Here is a 15,795-nt window from a genome sequence, read left to right as displayed (position 1 = left end):
TTCCCGAGCCCCCTAACGTGCTATGAGATGTGTACTTTCCGCTATCTATGTTTAGTTATCTCTCCCTGAAGCAGCGGTTATCCAGTGCATGGTATCTCGTGACCCTGTACTGGGACGCGAGGGGCACTTTGCAGTACCTCCCTCTAGGTCACTGTCTGTCTCGCTGTATCTATATGGGACGCTGTAAGGGGTGGCGCTATTTATATGGGTCAGTCACTGTGTCATTGGCTTTGTGGAACAGTCTATATGTATCTCGGTCTCTCATTATGTATTTAGTTTCAAGACCTCTGTGTGGGTCAGTGAAGGTGGCGAGCTCTTCTTCTTCTTCTTCTTCTTCTTCTTTTCCTTTTATTTCCTTCTTCTCCCGCTCCTGCTTCTTTTCCTTTTCCTCCTCCTCCTCCTCCTCCTCCTTCTCTTTCTTCTTTTACTCTTCTTGTCCTTTTCTTTTGCTTTATGTATTATTTCTATTTTTCCGTCTTTAACTTTTACTGTTTTATTATCTACTTTGATCCCGTTCCCAAAACACTTTATCGCTCTTATCTACTGTGGAGGGGTACTACTCTCTCTCTCTTTCTCTCTCTCTCTCTCTATCTATCTCCCTCTCTACTCAAACCCAACTTTTTATTTGTCCGTCGATCTTTTGGTCTTGAGGGAACCAAACTTCCTCACAGATTATATATTAGACTCGACGTGACCTCCACCCTAACTTGTTCTTCGACTGGAGTTTCCCGCCTCCTCGTCAACAGTCGGTGAAGGGAAAGGGAGAGAGGGAGCTAGATTTCTCTCGCTGGGATTAAAAACAACCACCTTCGAGCAGGGTTTAGTGTTTCTTTACTCTCGTCTCATCAATTATTACCTCGTTTATTCTTTTTTTGTGCCCTCTATAGTTTCAGAGTTTAATAGTATACTCTTTTTCAATGTTTTTCCTTGATATCTTAAGAGGAAGTGTATCTAATTTAAGGATCGTGTCTGGGTGTCTCATCAATTATTGCTTCGTTTATTCCTTTTTTGTGTGGTCTTTATAGTTTCAGAGTTTGATAGTATCCTTTTTTTCGATGCTTTTCCTTGATATCATTAGAGGAAGTGTATCTAATTTAGGGATCGTGTCTGCCACATGTACCGCGAGGGGAAAAAAAATATGTTTGGTATTTATTCTTCATTTGTTTTCATTTGACTTGCCAAGAAATAAGGTATCCCAGCATGGCCGTCTCTGCATCCCGTAAACACCAGCATATACTGTTTGTCACTAACTTTATTTATATTTTATTTTTTGCCAAGACAAGAGAAGACAAGACAGAGAAAAGAAAAAGAGCGTGAACAAGAACTCGAAAAAAAAGGAGGAAAGAAAGAAAGAATGAATGAATGAAAGGAGGAAGAAAGAAAGAAAGAAAGAGACAGACAGACAGAGACAGACAGAAAGAAAGAAAAAAAAGAAAGAATGAATGAATAAGAGAATGAGAGAAAGAAAGAAAGAAAGAAAGAGACAAACAGACAGAAAGAAAGAAAAAAAAAGAAAGGATGAATGAATAAGAGAATGAGAGAAAGAAAGAAAGAAAGAAAGAGACAGACAGACATAGAAAGAAAGAAAAAAAAACGAAAGAAAGAAAGAAAGAATGAATAAGAGAATAAGAGAAAGAAAGAAAGAAAAAAAAGAAAGAAAAAAAGAAAGGATGAATGAATAAGAGAAAGAAAGAAAGAAAGAAAGAAAGAAAGAAAGAAAGAGACAAACAGACAGACAGAAAGAAAGAAAAAAAAACGAAAGAAAAAAAGAAAGAATGAATAAGAGAATAAGAGAAAGAAAGAAAAAAAATAAAGAAAAAAAGAAAAAGAATAAATTTGAGAAGAGAACCGTACCAGTGGATAACGAGATAATTGTATGAAGCTGCGTAAAGACAGTAGGCAAGGAGCTTCGCCGTGTTGCGTCATTAGTCAGGCTCCTTCATTAACAGGCTTGAAGCGTTCTTGTTAGGCGAGTCTTGTTCCGAGGCAGAGGAAGGATGGATGCCCCGTCTCACTGAATATTTGCATGTGTTTACAGTTAACATGAACCTTGCCAGCTATACATGGAAAGTAATTATCCGTTTCTCCGTCTGTCTGTCTGTCTGTCTATCTATCTGTATCTATCTGTCTGTCTGTCTCTATCTATCTATCTATCTCTCTATCTCTCTGTCTGTCTGTCTGTCTGTCTGTCTGTCTGTCTGAATGTCTGTTTCTCTCTCTCTCTCTCTCTCTCTCTCTCTCTCTCTCTCTCTCTCTCTCTCTCTCTCTCTCTCTCTCTCTCTCTCTCTCTCTCTCTCTCTCTCACACACACACACACACAGGTTGTATATCATTTATCCACCTTTTTTTTCACACGCAAAGAATAAAACTGTGGCACGATGTATCATTCACCAGGTGGCAGTGTCGTATGCCTCAGTAAAGTTGGTAATTAATTAAACAAGTCTGCGCCACAGCTGTATCATATTTGTGTTGTTTTTGTTTTGTTGTTTTTAATTAGTAGAGGAGGACGAGAGAAGGAGGAGGAGGAGGAGGAGGAGGAGGAGGAGTGGTAATAGTAATAGTAGTAGTAGCAATAGTAGCAATGGTATATGGTTTTTTTTTTCTTTTTTTCAGAAAGTCATATCGCAACATCTAGGAACGGAAAATGAAAACGTAAACACAGAAATACACGTAAACTCCTTTGAATGGAGTGCACGATGGTGTTTCGAGTCCATTGTCTATGTGTTTTTATTGTAGTCTCACGAACAGAAAGGTGAGCGAGCGGAGAGATAGATGGTTAAAGATAGACAGGTAGATAGAGCGATATAGATAGATAGATAAATTAATAGATTAATATTAGATAGACAGATATAAAGATAGACCTATCGACGAATAGACATATGCAGATAGATAGATGAATTACTAGACACTTATAAATAGAAAAGTACATATAAGTTACTAATATACAAACCATCTAACTTGTCAAAAGAAAAAAGAAAAGAACTAAAACTATAAAACTGGCTGGGAACAATCAATCCATTCCACTCCTTTGCATTAACGGTAGCAGCGACGGGACAAATTTGTGGCTTTACCGTGTAGCAGCGACGGGCCAAATTTGTGGCTTTACCGTGTAGCAGCGACGGGCCAAATTTGTGGCTTTACCGTGTAGCAGCGACGGGCCAAATTTGTGGCTTTACCGTGTAGCAGCGACGGGACAAATTTGTGGCTTTACCGTGTAGCAGCGACGGGCCAAATTTGTGCCATGATATCAGCCCCCCAAAATAGATGATGCATAATCTGATCACAAATGCTTTGATATATATTATGAAATGGTTTGTGTGAGGGGTGATTTTTTCTCATTTTTCTCGCTAAGAGGGACCATTCAGAAACATGATCCCCGCTGCTACCGGGTTTAGGGATAACTGCTGTGTTTAACGGTGTACCTTAATGCCATTTTCCGTCTCTGCAGCATGTGTGGACGGCGGCGTGACGGTGACGGAGGCCCAGCTCATTGCCCTGCCCACCCTCAACCTGCGTGGGGTGAGTACTGGATGTTAACGATTTTAAGTGTTATTTTTAAGGTGGTGCGTGTTGACCCGTCCGCTGCGATTGGCACGTGTTTTGCCTTCACTATTGGCCTGGTAACATATAGTCCCAGGTCTTTCTTTGCCTCTATGGTGGATAGTTGAGTGTTTCCCATGTAGTATTGATATGCTGGATTTCCCCTCCCAAGCTGCATGACTTTACATTTTTCTTCCCTTGACTGCGAATTTCCCACAAGAAGACCTCACCAAGCAACAGGAATGGATCAAAAAGTGGCTGCTACAATTCAATGAAGAAAAATGTAGTCTTGCACCTTGGGAGAGGATATCCAGCGTACCAATACCACATGGGGGTTCACGGCAGAGAAACCTGTGAGATATGTTTATCAGGCTACCAGGAAAGTCAAATTGTGTCCACCTGCAGCGGACGGGTTAACAGTTTTTACAAGTTACAAAGTTTTATGAGCGGTCACACGTAACGAGAGAGAGAGAGAGAGAGAGAGAGAGAGAGAGAGAGAGAGAGAGAGAGAGAGAGAGAGAGAGAGAGAGAGAGAGACAGAGAGAGAGAGAGAGAGAGAGAGAGAGAGAGAGAGAGAGAGAGAGAGAGAGAGAGAGAGAGAGAGAGAGAGAGAGAGAGAGAGAGAGAGAGAGAGAGAGAGAGAGAGAGAGAGAGAGAGAGAGAGAGAGAGAGAGAGAGGACAGAGACAGAGAGACAAACCTTTCTCCAAACCATATACCTTTAAGGCCTCATATTTTCCTTCGCCCTGGTTCATCCCATACAAGTGACCACGTACGGGGAGGGAGAGGTATTGGTCCTTGTATTGGAACTGTTGCAGCCACCGGAGTCCGCGTACCTCTGTGTCCTCCGTCGCTCTGGTGGTAAAGGGATTGGTCAAGTATATGGAAGGCTTCAGTCTCCCCTCTTAGCTGAGCCCTACGTTGGCTGGCATCATATGACTGAGCTTGGAGTATCTGCATGGTCTTTCAACCCCTTGACCGCGGATTTCCCACAAGAAGACATCACCAAGCTACAGGAATGGAACAAAAAGTGGCTGCTACAATGCGATGAGGAAAAATGTAAAGTCCTGCACCTTGGGAGAGGATATCCAGCACACCAATACCACATGGAAAACACTCCACTATCCACCACAGAGCCAGAGAAAGATCTGGGAGTATATGTTACCAGGCTACCAGTGAAAGCCGAATCCGTACCATCGCAGCGGACGTGTTTTAAGGAGGGTTTAAGGCTGTGTTTTGAGCGGCAAAGTAACGGAACAGAGAGAACGTGGCGATTATATTTTGTTTTTAATGACTGTCTGAGTGTTAGAATACGATGTTAAGCAACGCGATGAGGGGAGACTCAAGTTAGGTTTTTAGAGATAAATTATTGTACTATATTACATCATTGTATTATGTGGTATGTATTATGTATGGTGGGTGATGGCGTAAGGGAATACTAGGGAGACAGAGCAGCTACCGTTCACTGTGTCTCCCGAGGCTTCCTAAAACTGGTTATGCTTCATTGGGACCATAGAGAAAGACCCAAAACCAGGACTGTTGTTTATTAGTGTTTCTCTACTACCACTACCACTACTACTACTACTACTACTACTACTACTACTACTACCGCCGCCTACACCCCCATCAGCAACACTCATATTACTTTATTATTACATTACAAAGGTTAAAGAGATATGACCCGTACCCAAGTTGAGCTGAAATCCATCTGGTCTGCAGGTGTATGAACTGAGAAACCTTTTGCAAACTCGCTATGATTAACGAACCTTCCGTGCAGGTGCTCCCGGGTCCAGGCGGGGTCGATGCTGCACTCACCCCCGCCGCCAAGAGCAAGCCCAAGAATCTGCAGGCGGAGGTTCCCAAGGGCGGGGCGAGGTGGCAGGTTCGGGATGGCGGATCGTGGGTCGCCCGCGCGCAGTACCCCATCTGGGTGAACTGCACTTGGCGTGTGGCCGTGTCCCAGAGGCAGGTGGTGGAGCTGGAGGTGCTGCGCTTCAACACTCCGGAGAGGGACTTGCTTAAGGTGAGTCTAATGAGAGAGGTGTATGGGTCGTATTTTAAAGCATTTCGTCGCCCAAGTTCACATATTTGACATGGCTTTCGTAGGAGCTGTAGGCCTTTCCAGGGGTAGTTTTGTGACCCCGGTGGTAGTTTGACCCTTCTTCTGTGCCATGAACCTTAAAAAACAGTCATGAAAAGCAGATTGATCCCCTCTTTGACCTTTAGAAATAGTTGATGTGAGAAGCGATTGTGTCTTAAATTACGGCCCATATATCAGTCATGGGTGGGGAACCCTGCCCTTATAGTATATATATTGGATGTGTCAATTTGCACACAGTCTGGAAAGGCGAAAGGTGGATGGAGACTTATCGAATTTTGTGAGTGGATGAATGACTTTAAAGGGGATGTCACAATGGATATACTGGTAAAAAAAATCCGCGTCAGTTTCGTAGTTTGTGTTTTGGTTGAATGGATTTTGATTAGATAAAAACTATCAAGCTGTTTGTGTATTGTTTGGGGGATTTTTTTTTTTTTTTTTTTTTTTACAGCTGAGGAGACAATTCAAGGGCGTAAAGAAAAATATTAAAAAAAAGCCCGCTACTTGCTGCTCCTGAATAGAGGTCAAAGGAGCGGCCAAAGAGAGAGGTCAGTTTCGGGAGGAGAGGTGTCCTGATACCCTCCTCCTGATTGGTGGAATAGACTTGTTAGTCGTGTTGGGAATTCAAAACACTGCCAAGAATGAAGTTAATTGATTTAGGAGTAGGGAAAGTCGGTTATGTTAGGTTTACAGTAGCTGCTTTGTAGAGACTGTTAACTAGCTTCCTGCAGACTCCTTGGGTTCTTATGTAACCCAACCCAAAAGAGGAACAGTCCACGCACACACACACACACACACACACACACACACACACACACACACACACACACACACACACACACACACACACACACACACACACACGATAACCTTCTCTCCACATACGTTATTTAACACTTTTTTATGTCAGTTAGGAGAGGTAAATAAACTCTGAATTTTTATTTCCACCTCATAAAAAATAACCTTTGAAGCCCCTCACTTTTACCTCGGTTGGTCGTTTAACACTTTCCCCTGACTGGAGTTTGTGTCCCTCACTTCAAAGAAAAAGGTCATTGGATTTGTTTTTTTGTTTTTTTACGGTAGCATCTAAATCTACACACATTTTAACCTCGCTATATCTGATTGCTGTCCAGTTCCCATCATAAGTTATTGTATTTTTCTTAAGCCTTGCGAAGAGTGTTGATATTAAACTGCAGACTCATACTTCGCTTCCCCGAACACTTGGCTTATACTCCACATTTCAAAATTCACTTATTTCATCATTCATAAAAACTACATTTGTTGATATCGAACTTTATTATTTACCTCCCCTTGTCTCACAGCGCTCCTCTTTGACAACTCTTACATTTGTTACCTTTTTTTATGCCCTTGAACTGACTCTGCTGTAAAAAAAAAAACATTAGTTGTCGTCTTTTATGAGTTATTTTTGAATGTAAACCAACACGAACACTTACCATACCACTCACATGAAAGCCTGTTATGTGTATTATCGTCCAACATTAAGGACTTGCTATATAAACCCATTGAACAGCCTCTACGATATATTTTTTTCCACTTAAACAGTGTCCCAAGTTTCCCTTTGTAATATATCGGTACCATATATGTCACCTTTGAATCTAATTAGACTAACCTATCCTCCTTTTGTCATATCTATTTTCGTACAGGGTCAGTCGTCATTGAAATACCTACACAGCTTCTCCGTTACCCTTCGTTTGACCAGTGTATCTAAGCCAAAAACATAATGTATTTTCCTAATCCGCCCTATCTTAAAATTAACCATCTGTCTCTCCAGCAGTCCCTCTCCCTGCAAGCTGCCCTATCTCAAAACCTCGCCTTCCTCTCAAGCATCTCCCTTCTCCCTATAATCCGCCCCATCTTAAAATTAACCATCTGTCTCTCCAGCACTCCCTCTCCCTGCAAGCTGCCCTATCTCAAACCCTCGCCTTCCTCTCAAGCATCTCCCTTCTCCCCGCAAGCTACCTTATCTTAAAACCTCTCCTTCCTCTCCCTCTTCTTTCATCTCTCCATAATCTGCTCCATCTTAAAAAACCCTCCATCTGCTACAGCATCGCCCCGTTCCCAGCACCCCATATTAAAACCACTCCTTAATTCCTCTCCAGCGTTTCCCCTCTCCTAGCAGTACTCTTCCCTTGACGATAGCTTATCCTTACGACCCTGAGCTCTGTTCCCTTCCCTTCATCCCTGCCTCTCCCTTGCATTCATCTCGGGCTTCAGTGTTCCCTTTATGCATCATCAATAGGAAGCCTTGTGATAATTTTGCTATTTCCTTCTTGTTATTGTTTCTTGGTTATCAAAGACTGCCAAACTGAGACACACACACACACACACACACACGCACACGCACACGGACAGAGAGAGAGAGAGAGAGAGAGAGAGAGAGAGAGAGAGAGAGAGAGAGAGAGAGAGAGAGAGAGAGAGAGAGAGAGAGAGAGAGAGAGAGAGAGAGAGAAAGAACAAAAGACAGAGAGAAAAGAAGAAGGGGAAGCTTTAGAATTCAATCAGGTAATGTTTTGAAACAGAGGGGAGACAAATGAAATAGAAACAGAAGGGAAAAATAAATACATACAAAAGAAATAACAAAAAGCACGTCACTCTGAATGCGATAATGAAAACCTCTTAAACGGATAAAGAGATCAAGGCAATTATATTAAGAGAGAGAGAGAGAGAGAGAGAGAGAGAGAGAGAGAGAGAGAGAGAGAGAGAGAGAGAGAGAGAGAGAGATAGAGAGAGAGAGAGAGAGAGAGAGAGAGAGAGAGAGAGAGAGAGAGAGAGAGAGAGAGAGAGAGAGAGAGAGAGAGAGAGAGAGAGAGAGAGAGAGAGAGAGAACAAACAAACAAACACGAAGAAAAAGCAACAGACATCAATACAGGAAAGCGTATAAGACTCACAGTCCGGGAAAGTAATTTAAGTAAAAGTTTAGAAAAGAAAGATCTGCTGGCTTTTAATGAATCTTCTTGAAATGTTGATTCCGAGGCGCCATTAGCTGAGAGAGAGAGAGAGAGAGAGAGAGAGAGAGAGAGAGAGAGAGAGAGAGAGAGAGAGAGAGAGAGAGAGAGAGAGAGAGAGAGAGAGAGAGAGAGACAGATACAAAACACAGACAGACACAGACACAGAGAACGTAACAGAGACGGATGAACAATAAGACAGACAGACAGACAGACAGACAAGCAAGGAAGAACGCAGTATAAAAAAATAAAAAATAAAAATTCATGATAACTAAAAAAAAAAAATGATGGACTTGAATCTTATTAACAAATAGCTATAAAAAATTGTACCTAAAAGTCCTTCTTATGCGTTTGGATTCGGTGCTTGTTATGAAGTGTCTACCTGTTGTTTGTTGTGTTGTTGAGCTCACCTGCGCGTTAATGAGTCACCTGGGGCGTTCATTAGTCACTTGAGAGCGTTAATGAGCTTCCTGGCTACCTTGCGAATCACCTGATAAATTAGCACTTCTTCCGTTGTGTCCTTCAAGTGTGTGTGTGTGTGTGTGTGTGTGTGTGTGTGTGTGTGTGTGTGTGTGTGTGTGTGTGTGTGTGTGTGTGATCTGATCTGTGGGTTGTTGTTTTTTCATTTATTTCATCTTGTCTTCAAAGATTTATATTCTTGTATTATTTTCTCTCTTTTCACTTTCCTCTTTTTCTTTGTTTCCTTCCATCTTTTAATTTCCGTTTCTCCTCCCTTCCATCTCCTCCTCCTCCTCCGGTTTTCATTCTCAGATCCTTTCTCTTGGCTTTTCCTTCTTCTTTTCATGCTTTTCGTGATCGCTTTTCTGCCTCGCTTTCATTATTTTCCCCACCTTTTTTCTTTTCTTCATTTTCTCCCTCAGTCTTGTTACTCATCAAAGGCCCCTTCTGTACTTGTTTTCCTTTTCTTTTCCTTTTTGTGTATTTCCTTTCCTTTCTCTTTCCTTTTTCTCCCTTCTCCTTTTCATGGGTTCTCTCTGTCCCCCTTTCTCCTTTCAATCCCTCTCACCATTCCCTGTTCTCTACTTTCTTCTCTTTTTACTCCTTTCCTTTCTCTCTTTTTCTCTTTCATCCTCTTTTTTTCTTGATTTTCTTTCCACTCTTCTCGTCCTCCCCTATAGTTACTTTTCGCTAACTTTTCTTTTCTTCCTTTTTTTTATCTTCTATTCCCACCCACGCTCCATCGGCCCTTACTCAGGTAATAGCCACAGTTCCTATAAGCCATGACGCACCACTGACTCACCTGACATTCCCGACAGGTGCAAGAGATGGGCGCCTTTACGTTTGTGTAGATTAGCTTTATACGACTCCCCTTTTAAGTTAGTATCACACCCACGCTCCATCGGCCTTTAGTCAGGTAATAGCCACGTTCCCACTAGCACCTGTGACGCACCTGTGATTCTCCTTGCATTCCCGGCAGGTATAAGAAGTAGGTGATGTTAATTTAGTTTTAGATTAGTTTTATATGTCTTCCCTTTAGGCCAGCACTATACCCACTCACCATCGGTAATTTATCAGGTAAAAGCCACACATCGTCGGCCATTAGTCAGGTAACATCCACTGTTTCCACTAACCGTGATTCACTTGGCCTTTCCGTCAGGTGTGGGAGGTCGGTGTCGGGGGAGCCAGGCCGCTGCTTCAACACGGCGGAGGAGACGTGCCCCAGCGCCGCTCCTTCCGGTCCTCACGCCCTCTCCTCATCACCTTCCTGGCCCAGTCTGGCGAGGGGGGCGTTGGCTTCCTGCTGGACCTAACCTACATCACCAGGGGTACGTTAGGGGGAGGGCGGGGAAGGCGGGTCGGTGTGTTAAGGTGGGTGTGGGAATGAGTGTGTGTGTGTGTGTGTGTGTGTGTGTGTGTGTGTGTGTGTGTGTGTGTGTGTGTGTGTGTGTGTTTCGTCACTCTATCTTGCCCACTTCTTCTCTCGTTATTGATTACCCCCCTGAGTCTTGTGTTTTCTTTATCATTATTGTTATTGTTATTATCATTAGTGGTAGTAAGAGAACTATTATCTTTTACTTTATTTTTGCTGTTCCTGTTATCCCGTGTAAATGTGTGCTGCGTCGCTTTGATATATTTCTTCGTAATTTAAGTGTCTGAGTTTTTACCTTCCTGTTCTTTTTAACGTTCTTTTCTACTTTTTCTTCAAACATCAGTTGGTCTATAGGTATGTCAGTGTCAGTTGGAGGTTTCAGAAGAGTAACTTACCATTTTGATTTTGATTTACGGCCCCAAAAGTAGTTGTATTCCCGTAACTGCTGAGAGAGAGAGAGAGAGAGAGAGAGAGAGAGAGAGAGAGAGAGAGAGAGAGAGAGAGAGAGAGAGAGAGAGAGAGAGAGAGAGAGAGAGAGAGAGAGAGAGAGAGAGAGAGAGAGAGAGAGAGAGAGAGAGAGAGAGAGAGAGAGAGAGAGAGAGAGAGAGAGAGAATTCTAGGAGACACTTTATGAGTAAATTAGCACTAATTACTGTACTGTCTCCCTCCCCCCCCCCCACACACACACACACACTCACACACACACACATACACACCACACACACATATTAAAAATTTGCTTCAACATAGCTTTTTTCATCTTTTATTTTTTTGTATACCTTCAAGAGAGTTTAGAGAGGTTTTTTTCTTCAAGTTGTCTTACACTTACAAGGATACACGGGGATAAAATGGAGCCTTCAGGAGCCTACACATGACAGCTTCTGAGGACTAGATCCTTGACGCCCGTTCTCCCCACCCATAAATCTATCGTCCGCTTGAGCCTTCCGAATCCTGTTCTAAAGTTATCAAGACACCTGCAATATACTTTACCTGTGTAATTCAAAACAGGTAAATATTGTCAAACCTTTTTATTATATCACGTTGGCATCAGGGAAGTAAGGTCGGTGTGCAGGAGGCGGATGAACGGCTTTGTGCCACATCAGCTTCACCCCACTTGTGGCAGTCTTCCTCTTAAACTCGCCGCAGTGTTGCCTCTTTCTGTCTTCCATCAATATCTCATTGTTAATTCCTCTTCTGAATTTGCTAGCTGCATGCTTTCACCATTTTCGCGGCCCTGTTACACACGACTTTCTACTCTCACCTCACTCTCACCCCTCTCACCCCTGTGATATCCACGTCCCCTTTGCAGGAATTAATCAACATTTTTATTGTTTCATCACTTTCGCTGGTGTGTGTGTGTGTGTGTGTGTGTGTGTGTGTGTGTGTGTGTGTGTATATATATTCCTTTGGCTGCCTCCTTTACCACTGTTATAAGAAAGAGTTCTGGTCGGGATATGATATGCTTGTTTTTTATCCGTGAATTCTATCGGTTTTTCACCTTAGCGTTATACATATGTTGCTCGTCAAAGGTACGAGGCATGAGAGACGTTAGGCCGATCATCATATTCATCGCCTGGCCTTTTGATCCGTTGTTTTTTAGAATAACATGATTACGCTCGACGCCAACACTTACTGGGAACCGTCAACATCAGGTGACTTCCCGCCAGAGGAATTGTGGGAAAAGTATTGATGCAGCATAATGGGACGCATCTCTGGGCGGTCATGAGGAAGGAAAGGAAACGGACGGCACTGTTTGCGTGCGTTGAGTGTCCTTGTGTGTAGTTGCGTGAGTCGTGTCCATATGGGTGAGCGTGGATGAGTGCTTCACGTTGCCTCGTCTCACCTGTCGGGCTTATCTCACCTGGCCACTTAAGGAGTCCCAGCTCACCTGCCTCACCTTCTCACGCTCCTAATTAAGTCCTGTGTCACCTCCCTCGTTTAGCGCTCATCCTCTTGTCCGCTCATCAATTATCGTCTTATCTTCTCTGCCTTGCTCTCTCTCTCTCTCTCTCTCTGTCTCTCTCTAATCTTTCTCCTCTCTCTCTCTCTAATCTTCCTCCACTCTCTCTCTCTCTCTCTCTCTCTCTCTCTCTCTCTCTCTCTCTCTCTCTCTCTCTCTCTCTCTCTCTCTCTCTCTCTCTCTCTCTCTCTCTCTCTCTCTCTCTCTCTCTCTCTCTCTCTCTCTCTCTCTCTCTCTCTCTCTCTCTCACCTGCGTGTGTATCTGTATTCTACTAATATCAAAATACCACACGTACCTGTATTTCACTTAGCTATCATTATTTTCTTTTAATTCACCTGTGTAAGAGAGCACCCAATTAAATGCTTTGAAATTACCTGCTTAATAATATCTAGTGTTATTTTTTCTGTTGTTGAAATGAGAAAATGTACTCTTGCCTTGTTACCGCGAAGTAGACAGTTCAAGGGTAAAAAATATAAGAGAAAATCAAAGCCCGAAGATAGCTTTTCGTTTCCCACGCAGAGGACGGGAGAAGTATCAAGAACGTGGTGAAGCTAGGCTGGAGGTGTCGGAGGAGACATTGAAAATCTACGGATTCGCCGCGCCACATTACATTGTCTCGAGTCGCTGGATTTTGTGACTGTTGACTTCAAAGGGAAAGAATTATACCTGCGAACATTAGCATCCGACACGGCTAAAATTACCAAACAGTCGTCTTACTCACACCGCCTTTTCCTGAAGCGATGTTATCCGGGTTTGTGTGTCAATAAAATATCTCTGCAGCTGGTCTTCCTGGGTCTGTAACGGTGAAATGAGCCTTTATCGCATCTATTATCATTTAGGTCGTCAATATCATCGGGGTTTATTTGGTCACTCAGCTTAAAACATCAAAAACTAACTTTATAATCAATTTTGGTGCCCCAGCAAATTTACCTGTTTTTATTTGTTTGTTTGTTTGTGTCCTAATTAATCCCTGTGTCACCTGCCTCGTCTACCGCTCCTCCTCTTGTCCGCTCATCAATTCTCGTCTTATCTCCTTTGCCTCACTCTCTGACTAACCTTGAACGGAATCTATATCCCTGTTCACTCTCCTTACACGTTTTCCTTCTTTCTAGTTAATCATACCGTGTTGTCCTTATTCTTACTCCATATCTACTAACCTGTATTTAATTTCCCTCACTAACGTTACTTTTACTTTTTTCTCCTCAATAACCTCATCTTTTTTTCTTTTCGTGCTTCCAAAATTGTCTAAAATAGTTTAACTTTCACTTGAATTCCCTGAAGCAGAGTCGTTTACGTGTCTGCAATCGTACAATTAAAAACCAGCAATTAAGAGTGTCTGAGATCAGTTTTAGAGCGTCGACGGTTGTACGTAAGTTGAACCTTCCACGAAATTTGGATCAGTGAGGCGGACGTTCTGGGGACCCTAGGAGAGCTTTGTTTACATAAGGGGACGAGAGAGAGAGAGAGAGAGAGAGAGAGAGAGAGAGAGAGAGAGAGAGAGAGAGAGAGAGAGGGAGGCGATGAAGGAGGGGTGAATAACTTACCTGACAAGCCTGACACACACACACACACACACACACACACACACACACACACACACACACACACACACACACACACACACACACACACACACACCTGTTTGTTTGTTAGTTTTACCCTGACACTGAACCTTGTCTCACCTAACGCTCATTGTCTCATATACCAGGAGCAGTAAGTAGCGGGCTTTTTTTTATTTCATTATTGTTTTCTCTTTTTTTTACGCCCTTGCTATGCTTCGCTCATTTACTTTCTCACACAAACCTCTTAACACACCTGTCGTCTTAATTATTCACGTTCACACACCTGCTGAACCTTAATTAATGTTGTTGTTTTCTCTATATCTAATCCGCCTTATATTTTTTTTGTTCTGATATTCTTCTCAACTTCTACTTCTATTACTCTCCCCTAGTTAGTCATCCTCTTTTTTCACCTCATATATATTAAAACATATAATCTACTATTTTTTTTACGTTATGCATTTTTTTTTTCTCACTCCATATCTACTTAACCTTATTTCCTTTACTAACGTCACCCTTTCTCGCTTTTTTTTCTCCATAATCTTATTTTTTCTTCATTTCCTTCCAGCATGTGACCCCCCGGTTCAGGTGTTGGGGGCCCCTCGTGGCTTAGTCGGGTACCCTCACTATAACCTGCTTCTTGGGGACGGCCGGAACCAGCAGGGGAGTCTAGGAACACCGGCATGGCGTACTGAAGAGCGACAGGAGGAGCAAGGACGCAGGGACAGCGGAGGGGCGGTGCACTATGGTCCGGACTCCTGTAAGTGGGTCATACGTGCCCCCGCCGGCTACACCTTGAACCTGACCGTGCTGCATCTGGACACACGCCCCCAGGACCCCATCAAGGTAAGCTGGGTGACGCGAGGCCAAGGGAGAGGATGGAATGGGGATTGTAATGTAGTGTTTTTTCAATTGGGACTCCATACCAAAACATATCAGAGGTCACAAACCCACAATTTGTAAGACTTTCGCAGATGTTGTTGGTGTTTCTTTGAGCAGTTTTATGAGCCTAGTAATAGTTCGACAAGGTTTCATAGTTGTGGGTATTTCCATGGGTAGTTTTATCAGCCTGGTGGTAGTGTGACGAGACTCCTTCGCTGTGAATGCGGAAAACACATAACAATCAGACTGATCTCCTTTATTGGCTTTGAAAGTATTTGTTATAAGAAGTCGGAGCCGCACGAGGCCTCAGCTTTTGGGAATCAAGGAGTCGGATCAGGCTTAGGCACACTTTAAGAGGTCAGTACGTGGGTTGGCTTTGCGTGGTCGAGTCCTTGAGTCCGTTTATCGAGGGAGAGAGAAAAAGATGTGCTCCAAGGTCTGCTGGGAGGGTGATTTGAGGTCACTGGGGAAACTATTTGAATTACCTAGAGGAAGATGCTAATTTGCGACCCCTGCGTGAGAGAGAGAGAGAGAGAGAGAGAGAGAGAGAGAGAGAGAGAGAGAGAGAGAGAGAGAGAGAGAGGAACAGACAGAGAGACAATTAGGAAAAGAAAAGACAAAGAGAGCAGACAAACAGACAAAAAACAAAACAGACAAACAGACAAAGACATAATTAGGAAAAGACAAAGAGAGTAATGATAAGAAAATAAAACGAAACAAAACAGACAAACAGACAAAGGAACAGACAGAAAGACAGACAATTAGGAAAACACAAAGAGACTAATGATAAGAAAATAAAAACGAAACAAAAACAGACAAACAGACAAAGACATAATTAGGAAAAGACAAAGAGAGTAATGATAAGAAAATAAAAACGAGAAAAACAACAGACGAACCAAATGCGTAACCACCGAGTCGAGAGAAGCAAAAAAAAAAAAAAGAAAGAAAAAGAAAAAGAA

At 42.8% G+C, this 15,795-nt stretch overlaps 1 protein-coding gene across 2 annotated transcripts in view; it reads left to right on the top strand.

Moving 5' to 3' along the window:
• The window catches only part of LOC126992579 (CUB and sushi domain-containing protein 3-like), a 50,165-nt gene extending 35,233 nt beyond the window's left edge, over nt 1–14,932 (top strand). For both annotated transcript variants that reach the window (XM_050851387.1, XM_050851388.1), the window contains exons 5-8: nt 3,449–3,519; nt 5,317–5,562; nt 10,222–10,390; nt 14,523–14,932. In XM_050851387.1, coding sequence (XP_050707344.1) covers nt 3,449–3,519; nt 5,317–5,562; nt 10,222–10,390; nt 14,523–14,917 — 881 coding nt within the window. In that variant the 3' untranslated portion in view covers nt 14,918–14,932. The remainder of the gene's footprint in view (nt 1–3,448; nt 3,520–5,316; nt 5,563–10,221; nt 10,391–14,522) is intronic.
• The last annotated feature ends 863 nt before the right edge of the window (nt 14,933–15,795 follow it).

This window comes from Eriocheir sinensis, unplaced genomic scaffold, assembly GCF_024679095.1.
Source record: "Eriocheir sinensis breed Jianghai 21 unplaced genomic scaffold, ASM2467909v1 Scaffold491, whole genome shotgun sequence".
Classification (NCBI taxonomy): domain Eukaryota; kingdom Metazoa; phylum Arthropoda; class Malacostraca; order Decapoda; family Varunidae; genus Eriocheir; species Eriocheir sinensis.
This window is presented reverse-complemented; position numbering and strand designations above follow the sequence as displayed.